The 26,900-nt window shown below is 35.9% G+C and overlaps 1 protein-coding gene across 1 annotated transcript in view; it reads right to left on the bottom strand.

The window, feature by feature from the left end:
* LOC108719755 (CUB and sushi domain-containing protein 3-like) overlaps positions 1 to 26,900 on the bottom strand; it is a 489,518-nt gene that overhangs the window by 104,972 nt on the left and 357,646 nt on the right. Inside the window, exons 36-42 of the mRNA XM_041567998.1 lie at positions 22,156 to 22,274; positions 21,028 to 21,097; positions 17,088 to 17,204; positions 12,807 to 13,016; positions 4,695 to 4,883; positions 1,515 to 1,692; positions 681 to 826 (exon numbers count right to left, since the gene is read on the bottom strand). Coding sequence (XP_041423932.1) covers positions 681 to 826; positions 1,515 to 1,692; positions 4,695 to 4,883; positions 12,807 to 13,016; positions 17,088 to 17,204; positions 21,028 to 21,097; positions 22,156 to 22,274 — 1,029 coding nt within the window. The remainder of the gene's footprint in view (positions 1 to 680; positions 827 to 1,514; positions 1,693 to 4,694; positions 4,884 to 12,806; positions 13,017 to 17,087; positions 17,205 to 21,027; positions 21,098 to 22,155; positions 22,275 to 26,900) is intronic.

Raw genomic sequence — 26,900 nt, forward strand, 5'->3', positions numbered from 1 at the left:
AAGAGGTAAATGCTACTGGTTGGTTACTATACTGTATGTAACTGGACTTGTAGCAACATTTGCACCTTTTATCATATAACTGTTATGTTTGCTCCAGGTTAAGTAACTCAGAGAGTTCTTTTGGATTGGTTGCTAGTCCTGGAGCAAGTTTTATATCTGTTATTGCAGATCCCCAACCAATGGCTCCTAAACAATATGTTGCTCATACACCCCTTGGATATTGCTCTTAGTGGCCTCAAAGCAGGTGTTTATTTTTGAATTCCAGGCTTGAAGGCAAACTTAGTTGCATAAAAAAAACCAGGTGTACAGCCTAGTTTGTGTTGCTCCCCAACTCTTTTTACATTTGATTGTGACTCATGGATAAAAAAAAGGTTGGGGATCCCTGCCTTAGACCAAAGAGCTACCTTCAAGCCAAAGTTAGGTAACTTTTAACACAATTTGAGAATAATATTCGAATGCAATTAAAATGTATATCTTTTCAGTTCTTCAAATTATCTGGCTTATGTGGACCCACTAATCATAACAAACATGTAGCAAATTAAATGGCAGACTTCATCCTTATCTACTTAATATAAAATGCTTAAATAGCCTCCCCTGATTTTTTTCCTTTACTTACATCTAGACATGTTGACCTGTTAAACAACAACAATTATAAGTTGCTGGAGATATGAAATACTTACCATGATAACTCAGCACAAAGAAACCACTTGTGGTAAAGTCACTGTGAAATTTAATCAGGACTTGGTTTGATGTAGTGTATACAGACTCCAAGGCTGTGTTGCCGCTGAACTGTCCTATCTGTGGAGAACTTTGATCTGGTCCATCCCTAAGTTAGAAAAAGATTCATTTAATCGCGTTCTATTTTAGGGGATATTTAGTTCTGAAGAGCAGTGATTCATAAGAGAATTGTGGTCCAAATTCTTGTTAAATTGTTGCTGATTTTCAGCAGTGAGGTTGAAACAATAATAGAGAAGTAAGCAGTAAGTGGTATGATGAAACAAATCTTGGAAATATTACCTAGTTGTATTTATTTTTTCTTTGTGGTAATGCATTTAAAATTACATTATATTGCAACTATAGTAAGTAATTATAAGTGGCATTGACCTTGAGTGGGTGTGGTTAAGGGACTCCCAGCCATAGGGGGGTATGGTCTAAAAATTCTCATGCAGCACTCCATGCACCACATTGTCATTTTTATTCCTGGATTTCAATCTGAAAAACTGGTAACCTTATTATACTGTGCATTTTCTTTTCTTGATTTAGCTTCATTCATGAATAACCTTTAATCATGAATTACCTTTAAAAAAGGCAATGCTCAAAGTAGGCTTAGCATTTTATGAATGTAAAATATGCTTTCAGTGTAATCAATGAAAGAATCATAATTTCTATTTCTCAAATTATTATTTTGCAATCTGTTACATACATTGTTTTGAATACTAATGTCAAAGACCATGGTGAAAATGATATTTCTTCCTAATCAGTAGAGAAAATTGCCACTTATTGAATATGCTTACCATACAGTTATAAAATCATATATAGGTTCTGTTTGAAGAACCGTAAAATTGATGTAGATTCCATTCCCAGGTGGTACTTTCACAAGCCAGAGGCAATCTTGAAAGTTTGGGTATTCATCAGGGTATCCAGGAGAGTAAATAGTGCCATTCATTGCTGTTACATTTCCTCCACAGAGAGCTACAAAATTGTACAATAAACATCAAAAAAAGGAAGGTAGAAATGTGCTATAGGTATTGGAAATCAGAGGAACCGTAGGGGACAAAAATGAACACGCTGAAGAGCATTTGAAGTACGCACACTTGAATTCCTGTACAGGCTGCTAAGCACCAACAGAACAGAAATAATAATACAAATAACATATGTTGCGTTGGAAAAGGTCTTGTAAATAAATATATAAAATGTGACAGATTTTGCTGTTCCCTTAGCAATTTGATGTTTTGATGAGTCCTGAAACAAGGTCATGAAAGTGCACTAACATTTATCATATAAATAGAATCAAGATACCATTAGACTCTGATTAGAGACTAATACGATGAGACTCATGATCTAACATAATACCCCATATTGGAAAAAAGTATTATAGCAATTTCAAGTAGGCTTTCCAGAATACCTGGATTGTTTTTTTCTGTTATTTGGTAGTTTTTTCGTATTATTCATTGACTTTGAAAGCTAGTTGTAAAATCCTCTAAATGTGTAGATTAAATTCTGAAAACTAAAATAGCCTCTGGTGTATGTTTGTGTTATGATACAAATGTTTTCTAGAGAGAAATCAGAAATCAAATACAGAAATGTATCATGATATACTTTACAGCAAAAATGTGCAGATTCTATCCTGTCTGTTTTACGGGCTGAAAAATGTACCCACGGTAAGTATTACAAAGGTTTTTATAGTTAAAAATGTATTTGCATACAGAGTACATGCATCAAGGTGGAAAGGACCCAAAAGATCAAAACTGAGTCATCAAACATCCCTTGATAATAATTGATAAAAACTCAAAATAAAGTTCCCCTGGGATTCTTTCAGAATTCCCCAGTTCTGTAGTTTATAAACCAGATCCTTCCTGGCTACAAAATTCATTAAAGGAGAAGGAAAGCTATGGACGCATTTTATTGCCAATAGATTAGCTGCAATAGTGCAAGCTAGAATGCTATATTTATTCTGTAGAATGTTTTATCGTATCTGAGTAAACAGCTCTAGAAGCTCTCTCTGTTTGTTTAGGATAGCAGCTGCCATATTAGCTTGGTGTGACATCACTTCCTGCCTGAGTCTTTCCATGCTCACTCATAACTCTGGGCTCAGATAACAGCAGAGAAGGGAGAGGGGGAGAGGAGCAAACTGAGCATGCTCACGCCCAGGGCAAGGAGGTTTAAGTTGAAGGCAGGAAGACTGATACAGAAGCCCATGTGTACACAATAGAAGAAAATGCTGTGTTTCTTTTGACAGGGGATTCAGAGCAGCACTACTTTGAGGGTTTACTGGTATATTTAGGTGGACCTTTCTGATAAGGCTTATTTAGTTTTAACCTTTCCTTCTCCTTTAAGGATCCCATTGAACTATTACAGAGCAAGTGTGCAACATTGTGCTCATCCCACCTGGTATTACATGGGACATGACTGTCTTTTAATAAACCTTCAGATGGAGCACAGTTTATTTTCTCATAGTTAACTTAGTTAACTTAACTTAGTTAACTTGGACTCATATTGTAAAATTAATTTCAGTGGTTAAAAGATTATATGAAAAAAAAGGGGGGTTGTTGGAGCACTCCAATGCTAAGTAAAAATATATAAATACAATGGAAGTGCGACTGATCTGGCCAAATTATATACAAGCATACAAAAAAAGAGGAGATTGATCAATAAACATTCCCTGGTCCCCATATAAGTCTCATAAGTACTTTAGTATCTATACAAATGTATGTGCTTAAAAAAAACAAGGGTTTTTAATAACAAAATTAAACAATTTTTTTTAAAGGCACAAGACCATCATTTAAAGGGACAAGTGTAGGGGTTCTAGAACCATATGGAAGATTGGCCTACAGCATAACTGCATAACCGCTAAACTTGCAGAATAACTCTGCTACAGTGCAACAAAAGGGGAGTTGTGGAAGGACTCCAAGGCTAATTAAAAATATATAAATACAATGGAAGTTTGACTAATCTGGCCAAATTAGCTACAAGCATACAAAAGAGGGGATTGATCAATTCATATTCTTTGGTCCCCGGATTTCAAGCTTCCATGTGGTTGTAGCACCCCCACACCCATCCCTTTGAATGGTGGTATTATGCCTTTAAAAATTGGCGTTCGACTATGCCGTCTCTCCTTTAAAAGCCACAAGCAGGGGAGAACTTTTCCTCCCTATTTATAAATACATTCTTCTGAAAATTTCTTGTGCAAAATAAAAAGATCGATAAATTATGAAAAAATCTGAATCGTACAAATTTTTCAGATTTGTTGCCGAAAACTGTGACCACGAAATCTTTAGATTATTGGACAAAACCCAGCACAGATCAGGATATCAACAGGACATCAGGAGTCCTCTTTTATTCAGACTTAAAACACCATAGGGGTTTAATAAATCACTAAAATACAAGGTTTTTTCTTCAAAAAAATGGTGGTTTTGCCATTTAAAAGTCTGACCAGAAAAACTTTGATACATAACCCCTTATATATTCATATTAAATTTTTAGCAATATGTAAGGCAAACATCTCAAATTTGAGTTTCCAAAACTCTAATTTTTTAGATTAAGCACAAAAAGTTTTAAACTTGGTAAATGTTGCTTTGTTGGAGTGCATGTACTATAATAGTCAGTGGGAATTGTATTTTAAATCTCAAGCTATTTTTTTAGTTAGAGCTTCAAGTTTAAATTTGGCTCATTGAAAATAAAGGATAGAATGTGACTTCACTGCATTGCAGTTGTGTTTTCACATTTTTAAGTAATCAGGTTTCCGAGTTTCAGTTATTAAATTTATTAAATAAGAACACATTCAAGACTCCTGAATTTTCAAGTATTCTTGATTTTGAATAACAAAATCAGAATTTGAATTTTGGTAAATCTGCTGCAAAGTGTATTATTTTGCAATTTTAATGAACCACAACTTTTCTGAAGATGAAATGCTTTAAAAAATAAAAATACAACATAACTATTTAGCAAACACCAAGTACATGGGCTGTACATACCATCACATCGAGGCAAAGGGTGGTTCCAATTTCGGCTAACTCCATGTAGACATGTGAGTGCAGACTCACCAATCAAAGAGTAGCCAGGATAACACTCAAATGAAATAGTATGCCCTACTGTGAAGTCACTGCCAATGACAAAGCCATTCCGAAATGGCCGAGGATCAGGACAACTCTGTAGTTGATAAGCTGAAATAAAATAAAGTTAAAATTTAGCAAAAAATTTAATGTCAAACCAACAAGTTCTATATAAACCTGAATTTCATCTTTGATGTTCAACACCAGCCTACATTAGTTTGAGAATTTGGGGAGTAGTCACAACATCTTCAGAAACCCAAATATCCAATAATATTCCATGTAGGTACATCCTATGCAACAGCAAAATAAACACTAATATATACAGTAAAATCTTAACAATGAGACAGTAATATTATAGCATACCGAAAAGAGAAATGGTTGAGTTATTTTTAGTATGGTTCAAAAAGGGGATCAATTCCTGGTCAAAGAATGTTTTTCTTACACACTCTGATTCTACCTTTAAGCCAATTTGTTTTGTTTATTGATTAATGTATTTACATGTATATGTTGGTCATTAAGGATAAGCAGAAGGTACATATTTGTATTCACTATTTGCTTTGAGTGAGGGCAGTGATTCCAAACAGCAATCTGAACTGGAAGACAGGAATTATTACAATAAGTGCTGCTATTAATTGTTCAGCTTCATGATTTCCTGTTAGGGGGTCAAAAACTCAATAAAACATTTACATATTCTGTTATTAACAGTCTTTAGCGTTGAATTGCAAATGTATTGTAAGTGCCAAGTTTGCCTTTCCAAGTATAGCTGCTTGAGGACAAATGTATATATAATCCAAATAATTTTCAACTGACTGCAACAAGCATATCTCATAAAGGGGCAAATTCGCCGCACTTCGCCGCACTTTGCCAGGCGAATTTTCGCCAGCGCTACGCAAATTCACTAAAATGCGAAGTTGCGCACAGGGGTAGCGAAAGATTGCGGAGTTGCGCTAGCGTTGTTTCGCCATATAAAGCGAAGTTGCGCTAGCGAAGGCTAATTTGCATACGGCGCGAAATTCAAATTTCAATGGAGGAACACGTATCTGCACTACAAATGCCTAGAAAACCTTCAAATCTGCAAATAAAAATTTTCTTTTGCCCTACACATGTGCCCACTGTCTAGGTAAGTTGCCATGAGTCAGGAAAAGTAGGGGGGGGGAAGGGGAGCCCCAAAAAATTTTCGATCTTTTTCAGCCTATCAGCCATCATGTAGAAAACACGCCAGCGTTTTTGGGACTTAGAAAAATTTTTGACTTTTTTTGAAACAATCCCTATCTACTCTATTGCGCTTCGCCAGGTCTTAGGTGGCGAAGGAAGTCTAGCGTAAAAGGTAGCGTTCGCTACACTGCGCAAGTTAGTGAATTTGCATAGTTTCATCGCTAGCGAAGATTCGCCTGGCGTAAGGTTGCGAAGTAACACTAGCGAAACTACGCCAGCGTTCGTTAGTGAATTTGCGCAGTAGCGAAAATGCCCAACGCTAGCGAAATAACGCTAGCGTTCGGCGCTTCGCGTCTTAGTGAATTTGCCCCAAAGAATATAGGGCCTAATGCTAACTTTCGTTATATTAAGGGCCGATTCACTAACTTCGAGTGAAGGATTCGAAGTTAAAAAACTTCGAATTTCGAAGTTAAAAAACCTCGAATTTCGAAGTTTTTTTTGGGCTACTTCGACCATCGAATGGGCTACTTCGACCTTCGACTACGACTTTGAATCAAAGGATTCAATGTAAAAATCGTTTGACTATTCGACCATTCGATAGTCGAAGTACTGTCTCTTTAAAAAAAACTTCGACCCCCTAGTTCGGCAGCTAAAAGCTACCGAAGTCAATGTTAGCCTATGGGGAAGGTCCCCATAGGCTTTCCTAAGTTTTTTTGATCGGATATTCCTTCGATCGCTGGATTAAAATCCTTCGAATCGTTCGATTCGAAGGATTTAATCGTTCGATCGAAGGAATAATCCTTCGATCGTACGATCGCAGTATTTGCGCTAAATCCTTCGACTTCAATATTCGAAGTCGAAGGATTTTAATTCCTACTCGAATATCGAGATATTCGACCCTTAGTGAATCGGCCCCTTAAAGTTAACAAAGAAATGGTTTATTGTATGCAGGGACCATAACGTTTATGCTTTTTGTATCTACTATATGTAGGGGAGCTCCCATACCTCTTACAACACATTTCTGCATTGTGTTCATTTAAAAATTAAAATTTCTTTTTTTGCAAACTTATGTGCTTAACACAAAGTTGCATCCTATTTCGTAACATTCAATAATGTAATTGCACCATCACATACTCCTCTATAATTTTCATCATAGTACGCATACATCCATACTCTCTCATTGACCCCCTCCATACATTCACATAAACTATACAGTATATAACAATATTTATATTAATTGTAGATTTTAGTATCACAATAGCCTTGGATATTATGTCTGTCCAATAAATCATCCAAGCGACTCTTGACACTCTTAACAAAATCAATCACAACATTATCCAGCAGGGAATTCCCCAATGTCACTATCCTCACTGTGAAGAACCACCTACATTGCTACAAATGAAAGTTAATTTCCTCTAGGGGTGGCCTCTGGTGCAGTGAAAGGAGTTCACCAGATATCTGCCAATATGTCCTCTAATGTACTTATTAAGAGTAATCATGTCCCCTCACAAGTGTCTTTTTTCCAGAGAAAACAACCTCAACCTTGATAGCCTACCCTCACAATTTAAACAAACTTGTTTGTTGAATTTGCTAAATACAGTATACAAAATCTAGGGGTTGTGGAAGCACTCTTAAGGCTATATCAAGGTATGTTTAAGTATAAGGGAAGTGCTACTTACAATGCAATTCCCTGGGCCCCTGTCTCATAAGCAATTCAGTATAAATGCAAGTGCATGTGTTTACAAAACAGGGGTTTTTAGTTACAAAATTATGATCATAAAGTTGAAAAGCCACCATAACACGTCAAGGTAAACCCCATATGGCGGTCCCTAACTTATTTATCTCAGGTCATAGTAAAAAAAGACTTGGTTCTCTGCATAATAGCATTACCTGTATTCACTGTGTGTTGAACATTGGTTTCAGTCTGAAGGCTAAATCCTCCCCCGCCCATAAGGGCTTTTAAGAGAGAGAGATTGCCCAAACCAACGCCCATATTTAAAAGCATAGGACCACCATTAGTATAAGGGGGTGGGTATGGGGTGCTATTAAAAACCACGGGAAGCTAAGCCACAGCTTCAGGGCTAATACAATATACAAAATCTAGGGGTTGTGGAAGCACTCTTAAGGCTAAATCAAGGTATGTTTAAGTATAAGGGAAGTGCTACTTACCTGTGAATACAGGTAATGCTATTATGCAGAGAACCAAGTCTTTTTATACTATGACCTGAGATAAATAAGTTAGGGACCGCCATATGGGGTTTACCTTGACGTGGTATGGTGGCTTTTCAACTTTATGATCATAATTTTGTAACTTAAAACCCCTGTTTTGTAAACACATGCACTTGCATTTATACTGAATTGCTTATGAGACAGGGGCCCAGGGAAGTGCATTGTAAGTAGCACATCCATTATACTTAAACCTACCTTGATTTAGCCTTAAGAGTGCTTCCACAACCCCTAGATTTTGTATTTTGCTAAATACAGTATTACAGACACAAGAGAACCCTGGAATCCACGCCTGCCATAAGGAAGTCCTAATTCTAGTGTTCTCTTTGAGTCTCGCACCTATGCACATTATTTCCACATAGTGCTTTTTGTACTTTTGGTACAATGAACATCTTTAAATCAGAAATGACATAATACTCACAATCATTGACATCAAATCGGTGCAACTTGTGGTGATTGCCAATCATGGACACAAATTTGTACCTTCATCAGTAAATTGTATACAAATTACAGTGCACTCTATCCTTTGAGCACCGTCATTACACGGTGAAAGTGCATTGTACAAAGTGCAATGTTTGATGCAAATAACCATTTCTTTTAAATCCACAATGCAGCTTTTTCCCATAATACCAGTGTACTGTATGTTGCAGATGTGCTGATGGGTCAAAATGTACTCAATTGCATTTTTATGCTAATGTGTGAAAGCTATATATCAATTTTAGAGTGTATGTTGCATCACTTCAGGAGCATGCCTTCAAAATGGCAATTGCATCTCATTTAATGAGAGAAAGTCGAATGTGTCTGTGGAACACTGTTCAGGTTTAGGGTGGCAGTAGCACCAAGGTTTCCCATTGTCAATAGGCACAATGCACATTCATCATTTAAGAGGCACAACAGCAACTATGTAGTAGTGCAGGAGCTTGAGACATATCGGGGCAAAATTACTAAAGGGCAAAGTGACTAATGCTGGCGAAAATTTGCCAGCATTACGTCATTTCAGAACACCAGGTGAATTTGAGCTCTGGCGAATGGACATAACTACGCAAATTCACTAAGATGCGGATTTTACTGAATGTTACCTCTTGCACCAAACTTGCCTTCACCACCCCAGACCAGGCGAAGTGCAATAGAGTAGATAGGACATCCTCAAAAAATAGTTGAACATTTTTCTAAGTCCCAAAAAAACTTTCATTTTTTCAGAGTGTAACATTTTTTTGGGGTAACCGGCTTCCCCCCTACATTTCCTAACATATGGCACATAAAATATACACTGGGCTCTAGTGTAGGGCATTATAACAACTGTATTTTATTTTATTAAGGTTTCCCGGGCTTGTGTAGTGTAATGTATATGTATACAACATATAGTCCATTGAACTTTAACTTCACGCCGTATGCAAATTGGGCAACGGTAGTGCAACTTCACTTCACTTGGCGCAGTAAGGCTAGCGCAACTTCGCCAGCATTTGGCACCCTGGATGCAACTTCAGATTTTAGTGAATTAGCGTTGTCCTGGTGAATCTACACCTGGCGAAGTGTTGTGAGCGAAGCCATGGCAGGTGAATTTTCGTAGTTAGTGAATTTGCCCCTATGTGTCAATATGTCAATTCCGGAGTTCTTGTGGCTTTTTTCCTAAATTACACTTTTCATGCAATTTTTGTGCCTAACTCACTTTTGTTCATAATTGAGCCCTTTTTACTTCTGTCACACAGGCAGATTCTCATCTCTACTTTTAGCTTGATATCGATAGGTTTCATTGTTTCCGTTTGGTGCTTAATAAACTGGATAATGGCAACAAAGAACAATGAAACCCATCACTGGCTAAGCGAGAAACACCTTTTTCAAATGCTTAGAAAGATGACATTCAAATGAAATATGTATACATTCAGCTCATAATATTTCAATTTCACAAAAAACAAAGATATATTGGTTTTTCCTGAAAAAAAATACTTTTTACATTGACTTTTCATTTTCTTGAGTCATTATTTATTTTCTTTTACCAAAATCGCTCCTTGAGAGCAGTGAAAGTGAGCCATTTTCTTTAATTACAGCATTCAATTGGTTTAGTCAAAAATTAATGACTTTAGTCTACAAAGTAAATGACTGTCTGTGAATAAAAGGCATGTTCACTTAGTATTTGTTCAGCTTATGTCCCTAAGTCCCAAACCAGCTTGTGAGAAAATGTACAATATTCAATGTAACTTTACAAACACATGGGATATATCAGTACTCAAAGCACAAACAACGAGAAACTGTGTCAAAATTTCTAGCCTACATAGTAAAAGAATAACTGGAATTTCAAACACACTTTTGTATGTGTCAGTGCACAGAGGTTCTTTTGGGAGTATGCTAAACAGTAAAGAATTATAGGCAATTGCCTATCATGATCAGGAGTCTATACTAACATACAGGAGGCACTGTATAGGGAGAAATGTTATATTAGGTCACATTTTTTTCACAATCAGGGTTTTTAATGTTTTATAGTCAGCACTCGATGTACTAACATCAAACAAGTTCTACCAATAACATTTCCATATTATGGTTATTTGTGATTAACAAGTGAATAAAATGTAAACGTTATTGAAAAAGGAGTTACATTATCCACCCAGCCTGGGAGCTTCACCTGTGTAACCATCAGTGGAACTTCAAAGGCTTTATAACCTACATTTGGGATTTACCCCCATTATTTTTTTTTCTATTTAACTACATTGTACAGGTATGGGACCTGCTATCCAGAATGCTCGGACCTGGGGTTTTCCTGATATGGGACCTTTCTGTATAAAAATTATACAAGCTACTAAAAATTATTTAAACATTAAATAAACCCAATAGGCTTTTTTTCCCCTCCACTAAGGATGAATTAAATCTTAGTTCGGGTGATGTACAAGGTACTGTTTTATTGTTACAGAGAAAGGAGATCATTTAAAAAAAAAATCTAATTATTTGATTAAAATGGAGTCTATGGGGCAAATTCACTAAGCGCCAAAGCGCCTAACGCTAGCGTCAATTCGCTAGCGTTGGGCAGTTTCGTTACTTCGCAAATTCACTAACTAACGCTGGCGTAAATTCGCTAGTGTTACTTCGCACCCTTACGCCTGGTGGATTTGTGCAACGGACGTAACTATGCAAAATCACTCGCAAAAAACACGCGCATTGTACTGAACGCTACCTTTTACACTACACTTCCTTCGCCACCTCAGACCAGGCGAAGCGCAATAGAGTATATAGGGATTGCTTCAAAAAAAGTTCAAATTTTTTCTAAGTCCCAAAAAACGCTGGTGTTTTTTCTATATTGTGGGTGATAGGCTGAAAAAGATCGAAATTTTTTTTGGGGCTCCCCTCCTTCCCCCCTACATTTCCTAACTCCTGGCAACTTAACTATACAGTGGGCACATGTGTAGGGCAAAATACAAATTTTATTTGATGTTTTGAAGGTTTCTCAGGCATTTGTACATATTCCTCCATTGAAATTTGAATTTGGCGCCGTATACAAATTAACCATCGCTAGCGTAACTTCGCTTCGCTTAGCGAATCAACGCTAGTGAAACTTCACAACCTTACGCTACCCCTGAGCGCAACTTCGGATTTTAGTGAATTTGCGGAGCGCTGGCGAAACTACGCCTGGCGAATGCGGCGAAGTTACTCCTGACGCAACTACGAATCTTAGTGAATTTGCCCCTATGGGAGATGGCCATCCCATAATTCTGAGCTTTCTGGATATCGAGCTTCCAGATAATGTATCTCATACCTGTTCTTGAATAACTTATGTTTTTTAATAGTGTTCCCATTTTCCTAGCATACCTTGCATAATTATACAGTATTACTTTGTTTATTAATGATAATGTGCAGTGCTATAACAAAGGGAAATTCTAACATATCCAAGGAGCCAATATTCTAATGACAGCACTCTAAAGAAAAGCTTTAAGCAGTGAAAGGCATGCAGCTATCAGTCAGCAAAGTGGCTTCTGAAGGGTGCTGCTCACTTGTCTTCCTAGAGGTTCTACTGCTGCAAACACTGAGAGAAGCATTATCAATAAGACGTTAAGTCTATGGGAGGAAGTTAGGGGTATGGTTCTCTGATAAAAGCACCCCTGTTTCTAAGCCTTCTAGGTCTTAAAGTATGGGAACTCCATGATCAAGATGCTGCCATATCTTTGCTTAAAATATGTTTTGAAGTTCGTGGAATGCAACGCTTGGTTGTCTTTTCACCACTATCCTTAGCACCACAGACATTTGTATAGTTTTTTTTAGTACTTTTGTACAGGTATGGGACCATGTAAACATTAAATAAACTCAATATGCTGGTTTTGCTTCCAATAAGAATTAATTATAACTTTATTTGGATACGTACAAGGTACCGTTTCATTATTACAAATAAAAAGGAAACCATTTAAAAAAATGTATTCTTTGGATAAAATGGAGTCTATGGAAGATGGCCTTTCTGTAACTCAGAGCTTTCTGGATAACAGGTTCCTGGATAATGGATACCATATCTGTACTAACAAGAGGATCTTTAGTCTTTTTTTTCAATGAGCAATTCCCCCTTCAATGCCTCAGCAAAAGGCAGTGTTAATTACTAAAATATTACATGACTGTAAGATAAATATATCTACAAGCTGAAAATAAAGCACAGATAAGAAGCAAGCTATAACTCACCTTGGTAAATTACTTGAAACCCTTGTTTGTTTTGGGAGTAGTCGCTGTGAAAATACAGACTGGTTTCATGAGTTGTGCTAAACAGTGAAGCTGGAAGTTGAGGACCACTTAATCTGCCAATGACTGAACCAGCATCTGCTGAGCCACTCCTTACTTCTAGGTAATCATGTATGGTTTCAGTGGAAAAGTTGGCAAACTGCAGATGTACACCTAAAAATGAAGCATATAATTATATAGTAGTCAAAATCCATGACTAATCTGTAAAACATAGCCTTCTAACAGGTGATAGGTTATTTGAGAGATGTGAGTTCTGAACAGTTCATACATAAGAGTATTAATAAGCATCCTTGGTGTTGTCCACCTTTTTTAATAGTGACATGTATTAGGGATCTCTTATGTATTTGACTTATAAGAAGGCTTACTAGTTAGTATGATCATAACAAGGATGTAGACAAAGACGTGAGTGACTGCAAATAAATACAGCCATCATACTCTCATACAGTATTCACAGAGTGAACCTAGGGTATAAATCCCTTAAGACAACAGACCTATTGGTCTTGTATATTGAAATATTCATACATCTGTTTGCAAGACAAGTTGTGTTCCCATGATCACTACAATAGAAACTAAAGTCCAGATGTCATCCTCTGCAAATGTCTGATCTATTAAAAGACATTGAGAGAACCTTAAAACTACCATTTATATTTCCCTCCAGCATTTATTAAAATAAACACTTTTTTTAGGGAATGAAACAAGCTAATTTTTTTCAAATGAACATTAGAATATGGATAATGCTCTCAGTTTCTAGTTTACCCATTCCTATCCTTCATCACAAAAATACACAGATATCCAGAGTCTTGCTGGTCTGTGTTACATTTTGCTAGATAATTGTTAACTGCTCCAAACATTAACGGAAGTGAACATCCATTTTACTGAGCTGTATAAAATATGGAAAATGCATTCTATAGGCTATAGACTACATGCAATTTTACTGTTTAAAGGACATGTAAAGTTTAAAATAGAATAAGGCTAGAAATGCTGTATTTTGTATAATAAATATAAACATGAACTTACTGCACCACAAGCCTAATCAGAAAATAATTTCTGCTTTCAAAGCTGGCTACAGGGGGTCACCATCTTGTAACTGTGTTAAACATCTTTGCAAGACCAAGACTGTGCACATGCCCAGTGTGGTCTGGGCTGCTTAGGGATTATCATAAACAAAGCTGCTTGAGTTCTGCATCGCTGGGAAGTAAGGCGGGGCTCCCCCTGCTGTTCATAAGTATGATTGTTTCCCTGCTCAGCAGTTAGGGACCATCTGACAATTCCTATCCACAGCAGTAAATGAAGGGAGAATTTCACTGCATACAGTCAGGTTTCTTAAAAAACAGTACACATTTTTTAATTAAAGTATATTGGAGATAGGTTTCTTTTTCATTAAAGGAAGTAAAAATGGGATTTTATTTTTTTGCCTTTACATGCCCTTTAATAGCATTGAAACATTTCTGCAAATTCACCATTTCTGTTTGAAGCCCAAATTAAGGTTCATCTTTTCCAGTAAAATGAAATTAGTGGTTGTGTGCCTCAATGTTCAGTACTCTCTGTTTTTTGCTCATATACTCTTGGGAGACCTCATCCATTCACTTTGGTTTAAATATCATTTGTATATAGATGACACCCAGATAAATTTAGTTATGTCTTCATAGGCCCTTGAAATTAAGATTCAGATCTTTGTTTCATTGCTATCTCATCTTAGAGTCAGTGCCATTGAGCTAAATAAAACTGCTGAGCTTTCTATATAAACCTGCCAATCCTTCCCTTTTTATGATTACTATGAATAGAAGGACAATAAACCCTGTATATTCTGCAAGCTTGCTTGAATTAAACATTAACTCTTCCATTTTATTTTCTTGCGATATTAATAGCACAATTAAATATCTTCTTTTTTTAATTAACAACTAAAACACTCATGAATACCTTAGTTTTACCCCCTTCGCAAATACTACATCCTTCTATTAACAGATTGTAAGCTCTTCAGGGCAGTGACTCCATCCCAATTGTGTACTGATACACCTAAACGCATAATCGTAAATTTATTTTTACTGTATGATTTATTACTGTACACCCTGTTTGTGTTTATGCCATATATAAATACAATACAATATATACAATACAACCAACATCCCTGATAATCCTCTCCACTTCAGTTCATCTACTCCCTGCTAAAATCCTCATATGAAAAAACCCACACCTCCATTGTTAAAATGTTTATCATGATTCCACATTAAGCAAATTATTAACTGCAAAATCAATGAACTCTCAATGCCTTTCACTCCTCAAAATCTCTTCACTTGTATTTCCATAAGTTCTGGCCTGGGTCATCTCTTTCATTCTTCTTAGAGACATTATTATTTGACACCACCCACATGATGTCTCTCAGTTATAATGTTCTTTCTTAGGGCCCTTTACCTTGACCTACCACTATCCTTGAACATCTCACTGTATCTCTTTAAATGCTTCAAAACTCAAATTCTGTTGGCACAGTATCTAACATCGGAGCATCTGTAAAGGGGAACATTGCACCCTTAGTGCTTTAGAATTTCTGCCTGGGGGGGGTGCAGCGTAAATGCCAGGTTGAGCCTATTACACTATATTTATAAATATAGATTGGATTATACTATACTATACTGGTATATATATATATATATATATATATATATATATATATATATATATATATATATATATATATATATATATATATATATATATATATATATATTGTATATATATCTTGTATATGTATCCTATATGAATAGATACTTATACATCCATTCAAACATACCTGCAAAACACATTTTTAATGGTTATACCTTTTGAATAAATGGCATAAGAAAATGTAAATACTAAGCATCCAAGCTACTAAACAGGAAATATATGCTAGCAGGAAACACATGATGTAGTTGTGTTTTTTTTTAACTTATTTATGGGGTCAAATGCAGCCAATAGTAACTACTAATGGGCCAATATACAGTACTTTCACTTTTAATACTGCTGTGTTCTGCCAGTACACTAACATTTTGTTGTTTCATCAAAAGTAATAGCAACATCTAGTTTACCTTTGCTAGGATCAATACAGCCTTTGGCCATTGGCACTTCATTTACCGGAGTCCATTTTTACAGATTATCACCTCTAAAGCAAAAGCATTGATTTAGCTATGAAAGGTTTTGTTCAGAACTAAATAACAAAATAATTAACTTGCTTTACACACACTGTTTCCTAGAATTATGTATATAAACCTCCTGCACCAGTTTATTAAGGACAAACTGAAGTCAACACAGTCAGAGTAACATTTAGGGTTGAATCCAATACCCTTTTACTGCACATATTAAGGAATAGATTTGCAAGCATTCACATAATTTCTTGACATAAGAAACCTAGGGGCAGATTTATCAAGGGTCGAAATTCGAGGGGTAAAAACCCCTCGAATTCGACTGGGGAATAAAAATGAATAGGGAATTCAGGCGAATTTACATGCTGGCGAATATTCGAATGGACGAATATTTGAGCGGCGAATAGTCGAGCGATCGAATGTTCGATCGAATGATTTTGATTCGATTCAATGATTGATCAAATTACTTTTCATTCGATCCCATAGGCTTTTTAAGCAATTTGGTAGGTTTTATTTGGCGAAGTAGGCAGTCGAATGATTTTTAAAGAGTCAGTAATTTGATTATCGAATGGGCGAATAGGCGCAGCATTTTTTCATTCAAATTGTTCGAATCATTCTACTCAGGCGAATTTACACCAATTCGATGGTCGAGAAGCCCAAAAAAACACCTCGAAATTCAAGGGTTTTTTTACTCTATTTATTCACTCGAGCTTAGCAAATGTGCCCCCCTAATGTCCATGTTTCTTCCCACAAGAAAATGAGGGACATTTTTTCTCTCTCAAGTGAGAATTTCCTGTAGGATGTTTTTAGAGATATGAGGCTTGCGAACAAAGAACTATTTTAGCAGCATATGAATATGAATATTACATTTTGCATTTTCATTGGTTTTAAAAATGTTTCAGAATCTGTGCTAGAATTTTGCCATCCAATTTAAACATTTTCCCACATTGTTTAGTGAAACAAAGTGGATACACTATTTACTATTCCTTTAGTTAAGTTATATAAAGATATATATAATGTTTCAGTAGTTGTTATGTTCATATTCAAATGCAAATGCTGCCATATAGTAGCATTTATAATATTCAAAGTTTCTCAAAACAGTACTTACCAAATCCAATGGGCAGTTTCATAGTCCATGTACAATCAAGACTACTTGGGTAGTTTCCAGGAAATCCTGGGCTTAGTATTACTCCACTGAAGTCTGACATAGCTCCCCCACATTGGGCTGTAAGATATCAATAAGTTATCTTTTTTAAATCCATTAGGCATGAAAAAAGTTACAGTGTAAATTTGTTTTACATTGAGGTCATACCTAATTTGCAACCTTCACAAAACATTATATTTGAACAAAACTTTTTATTGAAGCAAGTACAATATTATTTTCTTTTTGTTTTGCACAAATATTTATTCCTCTTAAGTACTGAATTTCAACTGATCAAAATGGTTATCACTGAAACGTGCTTTATCTAATTTTTTTTTAGTTTTTGTAATTATATACAACTTCAAATGATCATAAATTTATTTGGTTAATGAATTCAATTGGTTTGCATGTGGGACTTTGGTACATTTAGATGTACAGGTTTTAGTTATCCCCCCAAAATGATTGTTTTTCACTCAAGGTCATATGCCTGGCATTAAATACTGAGCTAAAAGTCATGTAAATAATACTGTATTTGTGATTCCAATTTCAAGTGATTTATAATTATACCCTGCAAATTACCCAGGAAGTCCAAGGTTTAAAGCCTATTAAAAGAACAATTATTAGTTATAGCTATTGGAAATAAATCACATCCATTTTAGGGGAATGAGTTGAACAACTGTCAAAAAAGAAGAGTTTCTGTCATTGCTTCTGTCTTGTTAATTATTTTCCAGGTTACTAAAGATTTGTGATAAGGTAGAAAATTATTTTTTTGCTCATTTGGAAAGTGGCCCATAGAATATTATTGCTTTAAATTTAAAACAATGTTTATTCTTTTTTCCGAGAGTTTACAAATCAGTATTGAGTTCACCTGCTACTAATCTCCCATTGGTAAGAGTGGAATTAAGAAGGTTCAAACTGTTGATTTCAATTCTGACAAATTGGCATATATTAAAAAAGTCTAAAAGTTTTGATAGATGTGCTAATTCATTAAAATACTGTTCTGACTATAAAGAAATACATTTTAACAGTGACGAATATGAAATTCTGCTGGGAATCCTTCAGGTTTCCCTATTCAAATTTCATAAATCTGAAACTTGGGAACAGATTTCATTGTTATTATGGAAAAAACCCTTGAATAAATATGACTCTTTTCATATTAAGGAAAAAAAACTCAAATGGCTTAATCACGATCACTAGAGATGTCGCGAACTGTTCGCCGGCGAACTTGTTCGCGCGAACATCGGGTGTTCGCGCTCGCCGGAAGTTCGCGAACGTCGCGCGACGTTCGCCATTTTGGGTTCGCCATTGTTGGCGCTTTTTTTTGCCCTCTCACCCCAGACCAGCAGGTACATGGCAGCCAATCAGGAAGCTCTCCCCTGGACCACTCCCCTTCCCTATAAAAACCGAAGCCCTGCAGCGTTTTTTCACTCTGCCTGTGTGTGCTGAAGAGATAGTGTAGGGAGAGAGCTGCTGCCTGTTAGTGATTTCAGGGACAGTTGAAAGTTTGCTGGCTAGTAATCGTTTTGATACTGCTCTGTTATTGGAGGGACAGAAGTCTGCAGGGGTTTGAGGGACATTTAAGCTTAGGTAGCTTTGCTGGCTAGTAATCTACCTTCTACTGCAGTGCTCTGTATGTAGCTGCAGTGGGCAGCTGTCCTGCTTCTGATCTCATCTGCTGACTGCTGCAATAACAGTAGTCCTTGTAAGGACTGCTTTTATTTATTTTTTTGTTGTTTTACTACTACTACTACTACTACTACTATAAGAGCCCAGTGCTATTAGTCTAGCAGTGTTGGGGAGTGGGACTGGTGTGCTAATCTGCTGCTCCTAGTAGTTCAGCAGCACCAACTTTAATTTTTTTTTTTTAATATTCATTTTTTTTTTATTTTACTTTTTTTTATTTTACTACCGCTGTAGTAGTGTATAAGTTGACCTTTTAGGCATTATTTGCCCTGTAGGCATTATTTGCACACTGTTTTCTTCAACCCGCCATCGAGCTGTGTGACCTTGTTCACATTCTGTCTAAATATCCATAATATTACCGTCTCCAGAAAAAACACCGGAGTCACTTTTTTCAAGCAGCCATAATATATTTTACGTAATCCGTATCCACCGCTGTAGTAGTGTATACGTTGGCCTTGTAGGCATTATTTGCACACTGTTTTCTTCAACCCGCCATCGAGCTGTGTGACCTTGTTCCCATTCTGTCTAAATATCCATAATATTACCGTCTCCAGAAAAAACACCGGAGTCACTTTTTTCAAGCAGCATTCATATATTTTACGTAATCCGTATCCACCGCTGTAGTAGTGTATACGTTGGCCTTGTAGGCATTATTTGCACACTGTTTTCTTCAACCCGCCATCGAGCTGTGTGACCTTGTTCCCATTCTGTCTAAATATCCATAATATTACCGTCTCCAGAAAAAACACCGGAGTCACTTTTTTCAAGCAGCCATAATATATTTTACGTAATGGCGAAAAATGACTATTTTCAGCATTTATATGGCATATTTTTTCTGGCAACTGTGCTTCAGTGGCTGCGTCCAAAAAAACTGGGCAAACAATGCCTACAAGGTCAACGTATGGCAGTTGTTTAAAGAGAACAGTAGATTACTAGCCAGCAAAGGTACCTAAGCTAAAATGTCCCTCAAATCCCTGCAGACTTCTGTCCCTCCAATACAGAGCAGTATCAAGCAGATTACTAGCCAGCAAACTTACTATCATCTGTCCCTGAAATCACTAACAGCTCTCCCCTACACTATCTCTTCCAAGCACACACAGGCAGATTTTTCAGATACATTTTTGCCCTTGATCCCCCTCTGGCATGCCACTGTCCAGGTCGTTGCACCCTTTAAACAACTTTAAAATCATTTTTCTGGCCAGAAATTTTTTTTTTAGATGTTAAAGTTCGCCTTCCCATTGAAGTCTATGGGGTTCGCGAACCGTTCGCGAACCGCTCGCGTTTTTGCGCAAGTTCGCGAATATGTTCGCGAACTTTTTTTCCGACGTTCGCTACATCCCTAACGATCACAGAAAAAAAGATTTATTTGTAAGAAACACCATCTTGTAAATTAATATTTCTCCTGCTATAAGTGTGAATAACAGTTTAGCCTTGATTCATTTTACTCACATTTTACATTCATTAACAGTTATTATTTGTTTCCCTCGAACCAAAATAAATTTCAGTTTTTGTTTATTTTTTGTAAATTTAACTTTGCATTCATCCAAGATACTTAGTAAAACACTTTGACATCATCATTAGTAAAAAAATAAAATCAGATTTATGTAGGCCAGAGTAGACTGTAATATCAAATTAGCATTTCCAATGTAACTCAATTCTAAAACTTAAATTTATATTAGCCACTGTAGAATTGAAGTGAAACAAAATCTATTCAATAACCAACAGAGTGATGAGGGAAATTACATGGGGCAAGGTGCAGTGGATAGTGGATAGTTATCCATTTAACTGAGCTAAAATCAATTGTCCACTATCTATGATCTATCTATCTATCTATCTATCTATCTATCTATCTATCTATCTATCTATCTATCTATCTATCATCTATCAACATGATCATCTATGAGGCCCATTTATGAACTGTCTAATTTTAGTGGCTTTCGAGGTTTCCAGATTGCTGAATAAACTCACTGGGATGCCATTTATAAATTTTGTGCATTGTATATTTATTTGTAAATGGCTGTATTGCCAATGTTTTTTCCTGAACACTAAAATATTGCACTGCTGAACCCACCTTTCTGGTTCTTGCAAATTGCATTGCACAAATATTCACAAATGGCACACAAATGAGTTGTTTGTATGAATGTGGCTACTGTGCAATGTTGTTTTGTGCAAAATCACTATTTTATGGATTATCCCCCCCCCAATAGTATATTTGTTTCCATACCAATACAAATAGGAATAGGATAGTTCCATCTTCTTACAGGACCAGGCATACACGTGATATGAGAATGCCCCTACAATGAAAAAAAAATAAAAGTAACTCTATATCCATATATCTAACAACATTCAAAAAGTTCTATTAACATAGCAGATATTTTTTTTAAAAAGCATTAAGGGGCAGATTTATCGAATTTCGAAGTAGAAAAAGCTTCGAAATCCGTCCATCGAATTGGAATACTTCGACTTCGAATATCGAAGTTGAAGTTTTTTTACATCAAATTTGGTCATTTGCAGTCAAAGTAAAATTGTTCGATCGAACGATGAAATCCTTCTAATCAAACAATTCAAAGAATTTCATCCATCACTCGAACGATTTTTCTTCGACTTCAAAAAACTTTGGCAGGTTTAATTTGGCGAAGTATTGAAATCAAAGTTTTTAAGAGACAATACTTTGATTATCGAATGGCTGAATATTTGAACTATTTTACTTTGAATCAAATTTGAAGTCGAAGTCGTAGTATCCTATTCAATGGTTGAAGTATCCAAATAATTACTATGAATTTTGAATTGTTTTAATTCGAAAATTCCCTCTAATTCACTTCGGCCCTTGATTAATCTGCCCCCAAGTGTATAACAAAAAAGTAAATTATGTGATTAAAGATGTAAAAAAAAACAGACCCCCATTTATATGCCTTTGGGCAGTATGAGAGAGGTGTCACATGCCATAGTGATACTAAAGCAGAAAACAAACATAAAATATTGACATAGTATCATGAAAGCCTCACTATAACTTACTTTCATTAGTTTTATAAGTCATAAGTGAACACTGGAAGTTGAATTGAGGCAGGGACTATTAAATCACCATTAAACAAAATGTCCCCATAAACTATATAATACAAACATTTTTATTCAATCAATATCATAAAAAAACATACATAATGACCCCGTATGATCCACCTTATGCGTTTCGCACCCTCTGGCATTTAATCATAGGTATGTATCATTTTTTTATGATATTGATTGAATAAAAAATGTTGTATTTTATATTTTATGAGGGACATTAATGGTGATTTAATAAGTGAACACTGCATTATTCAAATTTCCCAATCCTTTTTTTAAATTAAAATCATACCTGAAGTGAGTAACCTTGATCACAGTGAAAAGATACAACATCGCCAACCATATATCTGTCACCAACTTTTATCCCATTGCTTGGCATTTGAGGTTCTGGACATGAATCAAGACCTATTGCTGTAATAAAATGAGACTCAAGTTAACATGGAGCTCATTAAACCTGTAGACTGCTCACAATAAATATTCTGTATGTTCTATAAAAAAAGCAGTGTTGGACAGCATGAGTTAAGGCTTTTATAAAAGTCATGTGATCAGCAATGTTCAGCCAGGTTTCACTATGTGTACAAAACTACATGTACCAGAACCTGGTGCTAGTATCATAAAATCTTTCATAATCTACATACCAGCATTAGCGCAACTATTAAAGAGAGATGTAACACAAAATTAGACATGCTTGGCTGGGAGAGACTTCCAATCCTCCTATATAATGGAATACAAACATAATCAGCTATCCAGGATACAGGAGCATCACAGCCCAAATGTCACTGATATGCCTATGGGCCATTCCAATAAGTTTTTCATACTGAGCTCATAGCTTCCTTATTGTTCACAGATCCTACTGTATATAGATAATCTCCAAGTCTGTCGCAAATAAAAAATTTGGGAGACCTGCTCTTCTTGTATGTGGCCAACTATTTTCCTTGTACATAATATTATTATTAATATTATATATTTAATATACTGCATGGGTAAGATTGTGGCTGTGACCTCAAGTGTTAGTCAAAGCTGGTGGTGTTACTTCAGAAACATCTTAAAGACTGGACATCTTCTCCCCCTTTTTTTTAAACTGATATTCTTATAAATTGTAGCTAGGATTGAATTGTTAGTCTCTCTGCAATATGTATGTGCTGATGCTATCCTACTGTTAAACTTGCTACCCAAAGTTATATCTACAACCAGTTTAATAAGCTTTGTTTATATCCTTAACAAAAGGGGTGCTTGTTATTTGTTCTTTTCTAGGTAAAAATATTCCATATATATACAGTATATATATATTCCAGTATACTGTACTGTATATTATTTTTTTCCCATAGTTCCTTAATTTACCTTATTTATGATGTTTAAAATCCATGAAATCTACAAGTGCAAAAGTACACCAAGTAAACTCTGTTGAGGTCATGTACTTTTGAGTGCAGAGGACTCTTGTATTTGTCTATATATAATTTGTGATCACAGCCTCATTACACCCCTGCCGAATGGTTTTAAAAATTAGTGGTGAGCACAACTTTCCCTTGTTTGTTAGAGTTTATACAGAAACAGTAAGTTGCAAGTAAAACTTAGTCCCTTTTGTAAAATGTATAATGAAGCAATAGAATTCTCAATGAATCAGATGAAAATTAAGCGTAGGACTGGCCACACCGGGGATGACTTTGACGTAGTTGGCCAGATTAAATATATTGCAATAATTGGACAAACAATCCAAGTTTTGTTTAAAGGGTAAGGCATTTTTCAGTAGCAGTATGCACAAAATGTCTCTGTCTTAAATATATTGATAATGGGTTGAGTGCTGAGGACTCTTGTATTTGTCTATATGTAATTTGTGGTCACAGTCTCATTACACCCCCCTAATGGTTTTAAAAATTAGTGGTGAGCACAACTTTCCCTTGTTTGTTACATGTACTGTAAAAGTCAAAGAAAGTTGCCCTTCTTTTCTTGTAAAGATCTGTGTTTCCTTTATGGTTTTAGAGATTTTTGGAGATCTGAATGTTCATTCTTGTATGTACAAACGTTTGTTCATTCATGAAATTTCAAGGTTTTCAGTTTTTTTCCTGATTGTTCAGTGGCTATTTTATAATTGGATCTTTCAATAAAATTCATGGCAGTCGCGGTTTTAGAGAAATAGAGTTTAATTAAAAACTTCTATTACCATAAAAATTCACCTTTAAGAAATGGGCCTCCCCCCACCTTACAAACTAATTTGCACTTGTTTGCGCCTCTCTTTCTAGCTCATAAATATAATTCTTTAAGGACAAGGAAAGCTTGATTCACTGTTTTTTCTTGAGCTGTTTTTCCATTTAGTAAAAAATTGCATTGGCTGGAAAAGAAAAGTAGCATGGTGTATGCACCCCCCCTGATGGACAGGATTAAGATCTGTTATAGTACTCTCTAGGAGAGTAAGATAACGAGGGGAGATAGAAATAGCAGCTTTGTTCTCAATCAATGATTGTAGCAGGGATTATAGGCTGATTTGCATATAGTGAAGGGACCACAGTGAATAGGGTGTCAGGTTTAGATTGTTGTCCCTGACCACTCCACTGGGTGGGATCTGGACCACTTTTAAGGTATTTCTGCCTGAAGGCATGCTGTACTACCTTGACTACAACTGCAGGGATCCAAATTCAGCTGTGTCTGATGTACTGTCCTAGCCTTGTGAATATCTATTCTGTCTATGCATCTTTGGACTGTAAGTACCCTGTGGACCATTTGTCTCTGACAAATAAACTATTCTGTTCTGTTTTACTGCAAGAACCTCCTGGCGTCCTTTCTTTTAGTGAAATCAATAAATATTTGGAGCATATGCTATCTTGTTGTGAGCACTGTGCACGGGTCCAAATGCCACCTTTCATGTATTTAAAATTTAAAGACATGTATAGTATCTCACTTCAAACATTTATTTGTGCAAAATCACCAATAACAATATAAATACGATTAAATCATTGAAAAACCTTTCCCATATCACACCACCTGATGCATGTCACGTTATTGGGCGCTCCTCTGATGAACTGCCCAATAGTGCAAATGCGTCAGGAAGGTGTGGCTGTTTTTTAATGATTCAATGTTATTTATATTGTTATTGCTAATTTTCCACAAATAAATGTTTGAAGTCAGATACTGTGCATAGCTTTAAATTTTCAATACATGAACCGTTCTTTTCTTTTATCATTACATGTACACTAGCCTGTGGGAGCTGTAGTTGCACTACACCACACCTTCATTTTTTCCACTTAGTGAAGGTCCTGCCTTAAAGGGCACCAATCATGAATACACTGTGTGAAATTTCAAGAAATCAGATATTTATAACAGTTAGAATTGTTTGTATAATGTAAATCATTAGCTCACTATTCCTTCTGCAAGATCTCCCCTATCTCCCCTGCAGCTCTAGCTGAGGCAGCCATCTTGGATTTCACTGGCTCCTCCTACCTATATCTTCCCAGCCAACTGTAGCTCTGAAATCTCGCACATGCTCAGTTGAAATTCCTTGGTTGCTAATCAACCCTTCTAAGCTATTTTTAAATCACCAAACCTCAGTGTTAACTGCTGTTGAGTAGTGCTGCCACCTTCTGGAAGTTAGTGTGTGCCCTTCATTTGCATAATAACATCACCAGCAGGGGACAAGATAGGAAAATCTCGTGATACTTCTAATGGAGGAGTTTACTAAAACAAGGCATTCTGGGTAGAATACTCAAGGCAGTGCTACAATCTGAGCATGCTCCTGAAATTTGCATGTTATAGTCACTGTTATAGTCTCAATATGGCCTCCCTCAGTGAAAGAACCCATTTGACAAAGTAAGGGATTTTTTAAAACCTGCATTTAAAAAAAAAAAAAAAAAAAAAAAAACTACTGTATATATGTAGTTTGATAAACGTGTTTAGGTTGTACAGGTCAGATTGTTAATTATAAAAATATGTGTTTGATTTTGGCTGTGATAGGTGCCCTTTAGGTGTTAGACTAAAATGTAACCATGCTATAATACCCTAGCTGGACATTAACCCTGATGGTCTAAATAGCCCAAAACAGTAGTGATGAGCAAATGTTTTCACCAGGCATGGATTTGCAGTGAAATTCTGTATTTCGCCATCTGCAAATTCTTTTCAGAAAACTGAAAAATCTGCCACAAATTTTTTTAAAGCATTTGGAGTGAGAACAAAATGTCGCGTGGAAAAAAAGGTAAACGCCTACAATTTGTTTTGGGAATTTTTTGAAATTTTGCAATTTTTTTGTAGTTTTGCAATTTTTTTGGTGAAGCGAAAAGGGACAGATTCACTTGTCACTAATCATTAGATTCTGAACCTCACCCAATGAATCCTTTTCACCTTCAATCCACTGCAATCTATTTGGATCCTAAAAGATTCTTTAAGTCAAGAATCTATTTCTGCGGCTGCATGAGATATATATAAACTGTATATACTGTATATACTGTATATGGTCACTTGATCTAACTCTTTCCTTATTAAGAAACACTGGTATAATATTATGCACCTGCCATTGTTATTGTTAATGGCAAATCCTAAAACCTAGGAAGCATTAATAGATCAACATTTCATTTGCTAAACAGCAGGTGTTTTGAGTTCAGTGAACATTATCTATTCATGTTTTCTAATTAACTTCTTTTTGACGCTGCTTGAAAAATCTGCAAACTAATTACAGTAATTAAATAATCAAGATTTTCGAGGTGAATTCAAGCCAAAACTATCAGCTGCATTAAAGTCATTATGACATCTGAACATTTTTCTTCTACATTTCTAATAATGTTTATGTCAGGAAAGCAGGAAAAAAATATCTTCAGTTCTCGGCAAATGATTTGTCATGCTTGGCAATGTAATCAGGAGCTAAAAGGGACCCTAGACCAACTCGGGCACTTTCATTTTCAGGCTGCCACATTCACACTGTCGCTGCTGTTGGTTTCGCAATGAAATGTGCTGCAATATCATATTTTTTTAATGCAGTAGCAAACTTTTGTCTTTCAAAGTTGCATCTCGGTAACACACCACCTTTTCTTATAGGTGTATTTGTTTTTAAGT

The sequence above is a fragment of the Xenopus laevis genome, chromosome 6S (genome assembly GCF_017654675.1).
Source record: "Xenopus laevis strain J_2021 chromosome 6S, Xenopus_laevis_v10.1, whole genome shotgun sequence".
NCBI classification, from domain to species: Eukaryota; Metazoa; Chordata; class Amphibia; order Anura; family Pipidae; genus Xenopus; species Xenopus laevis.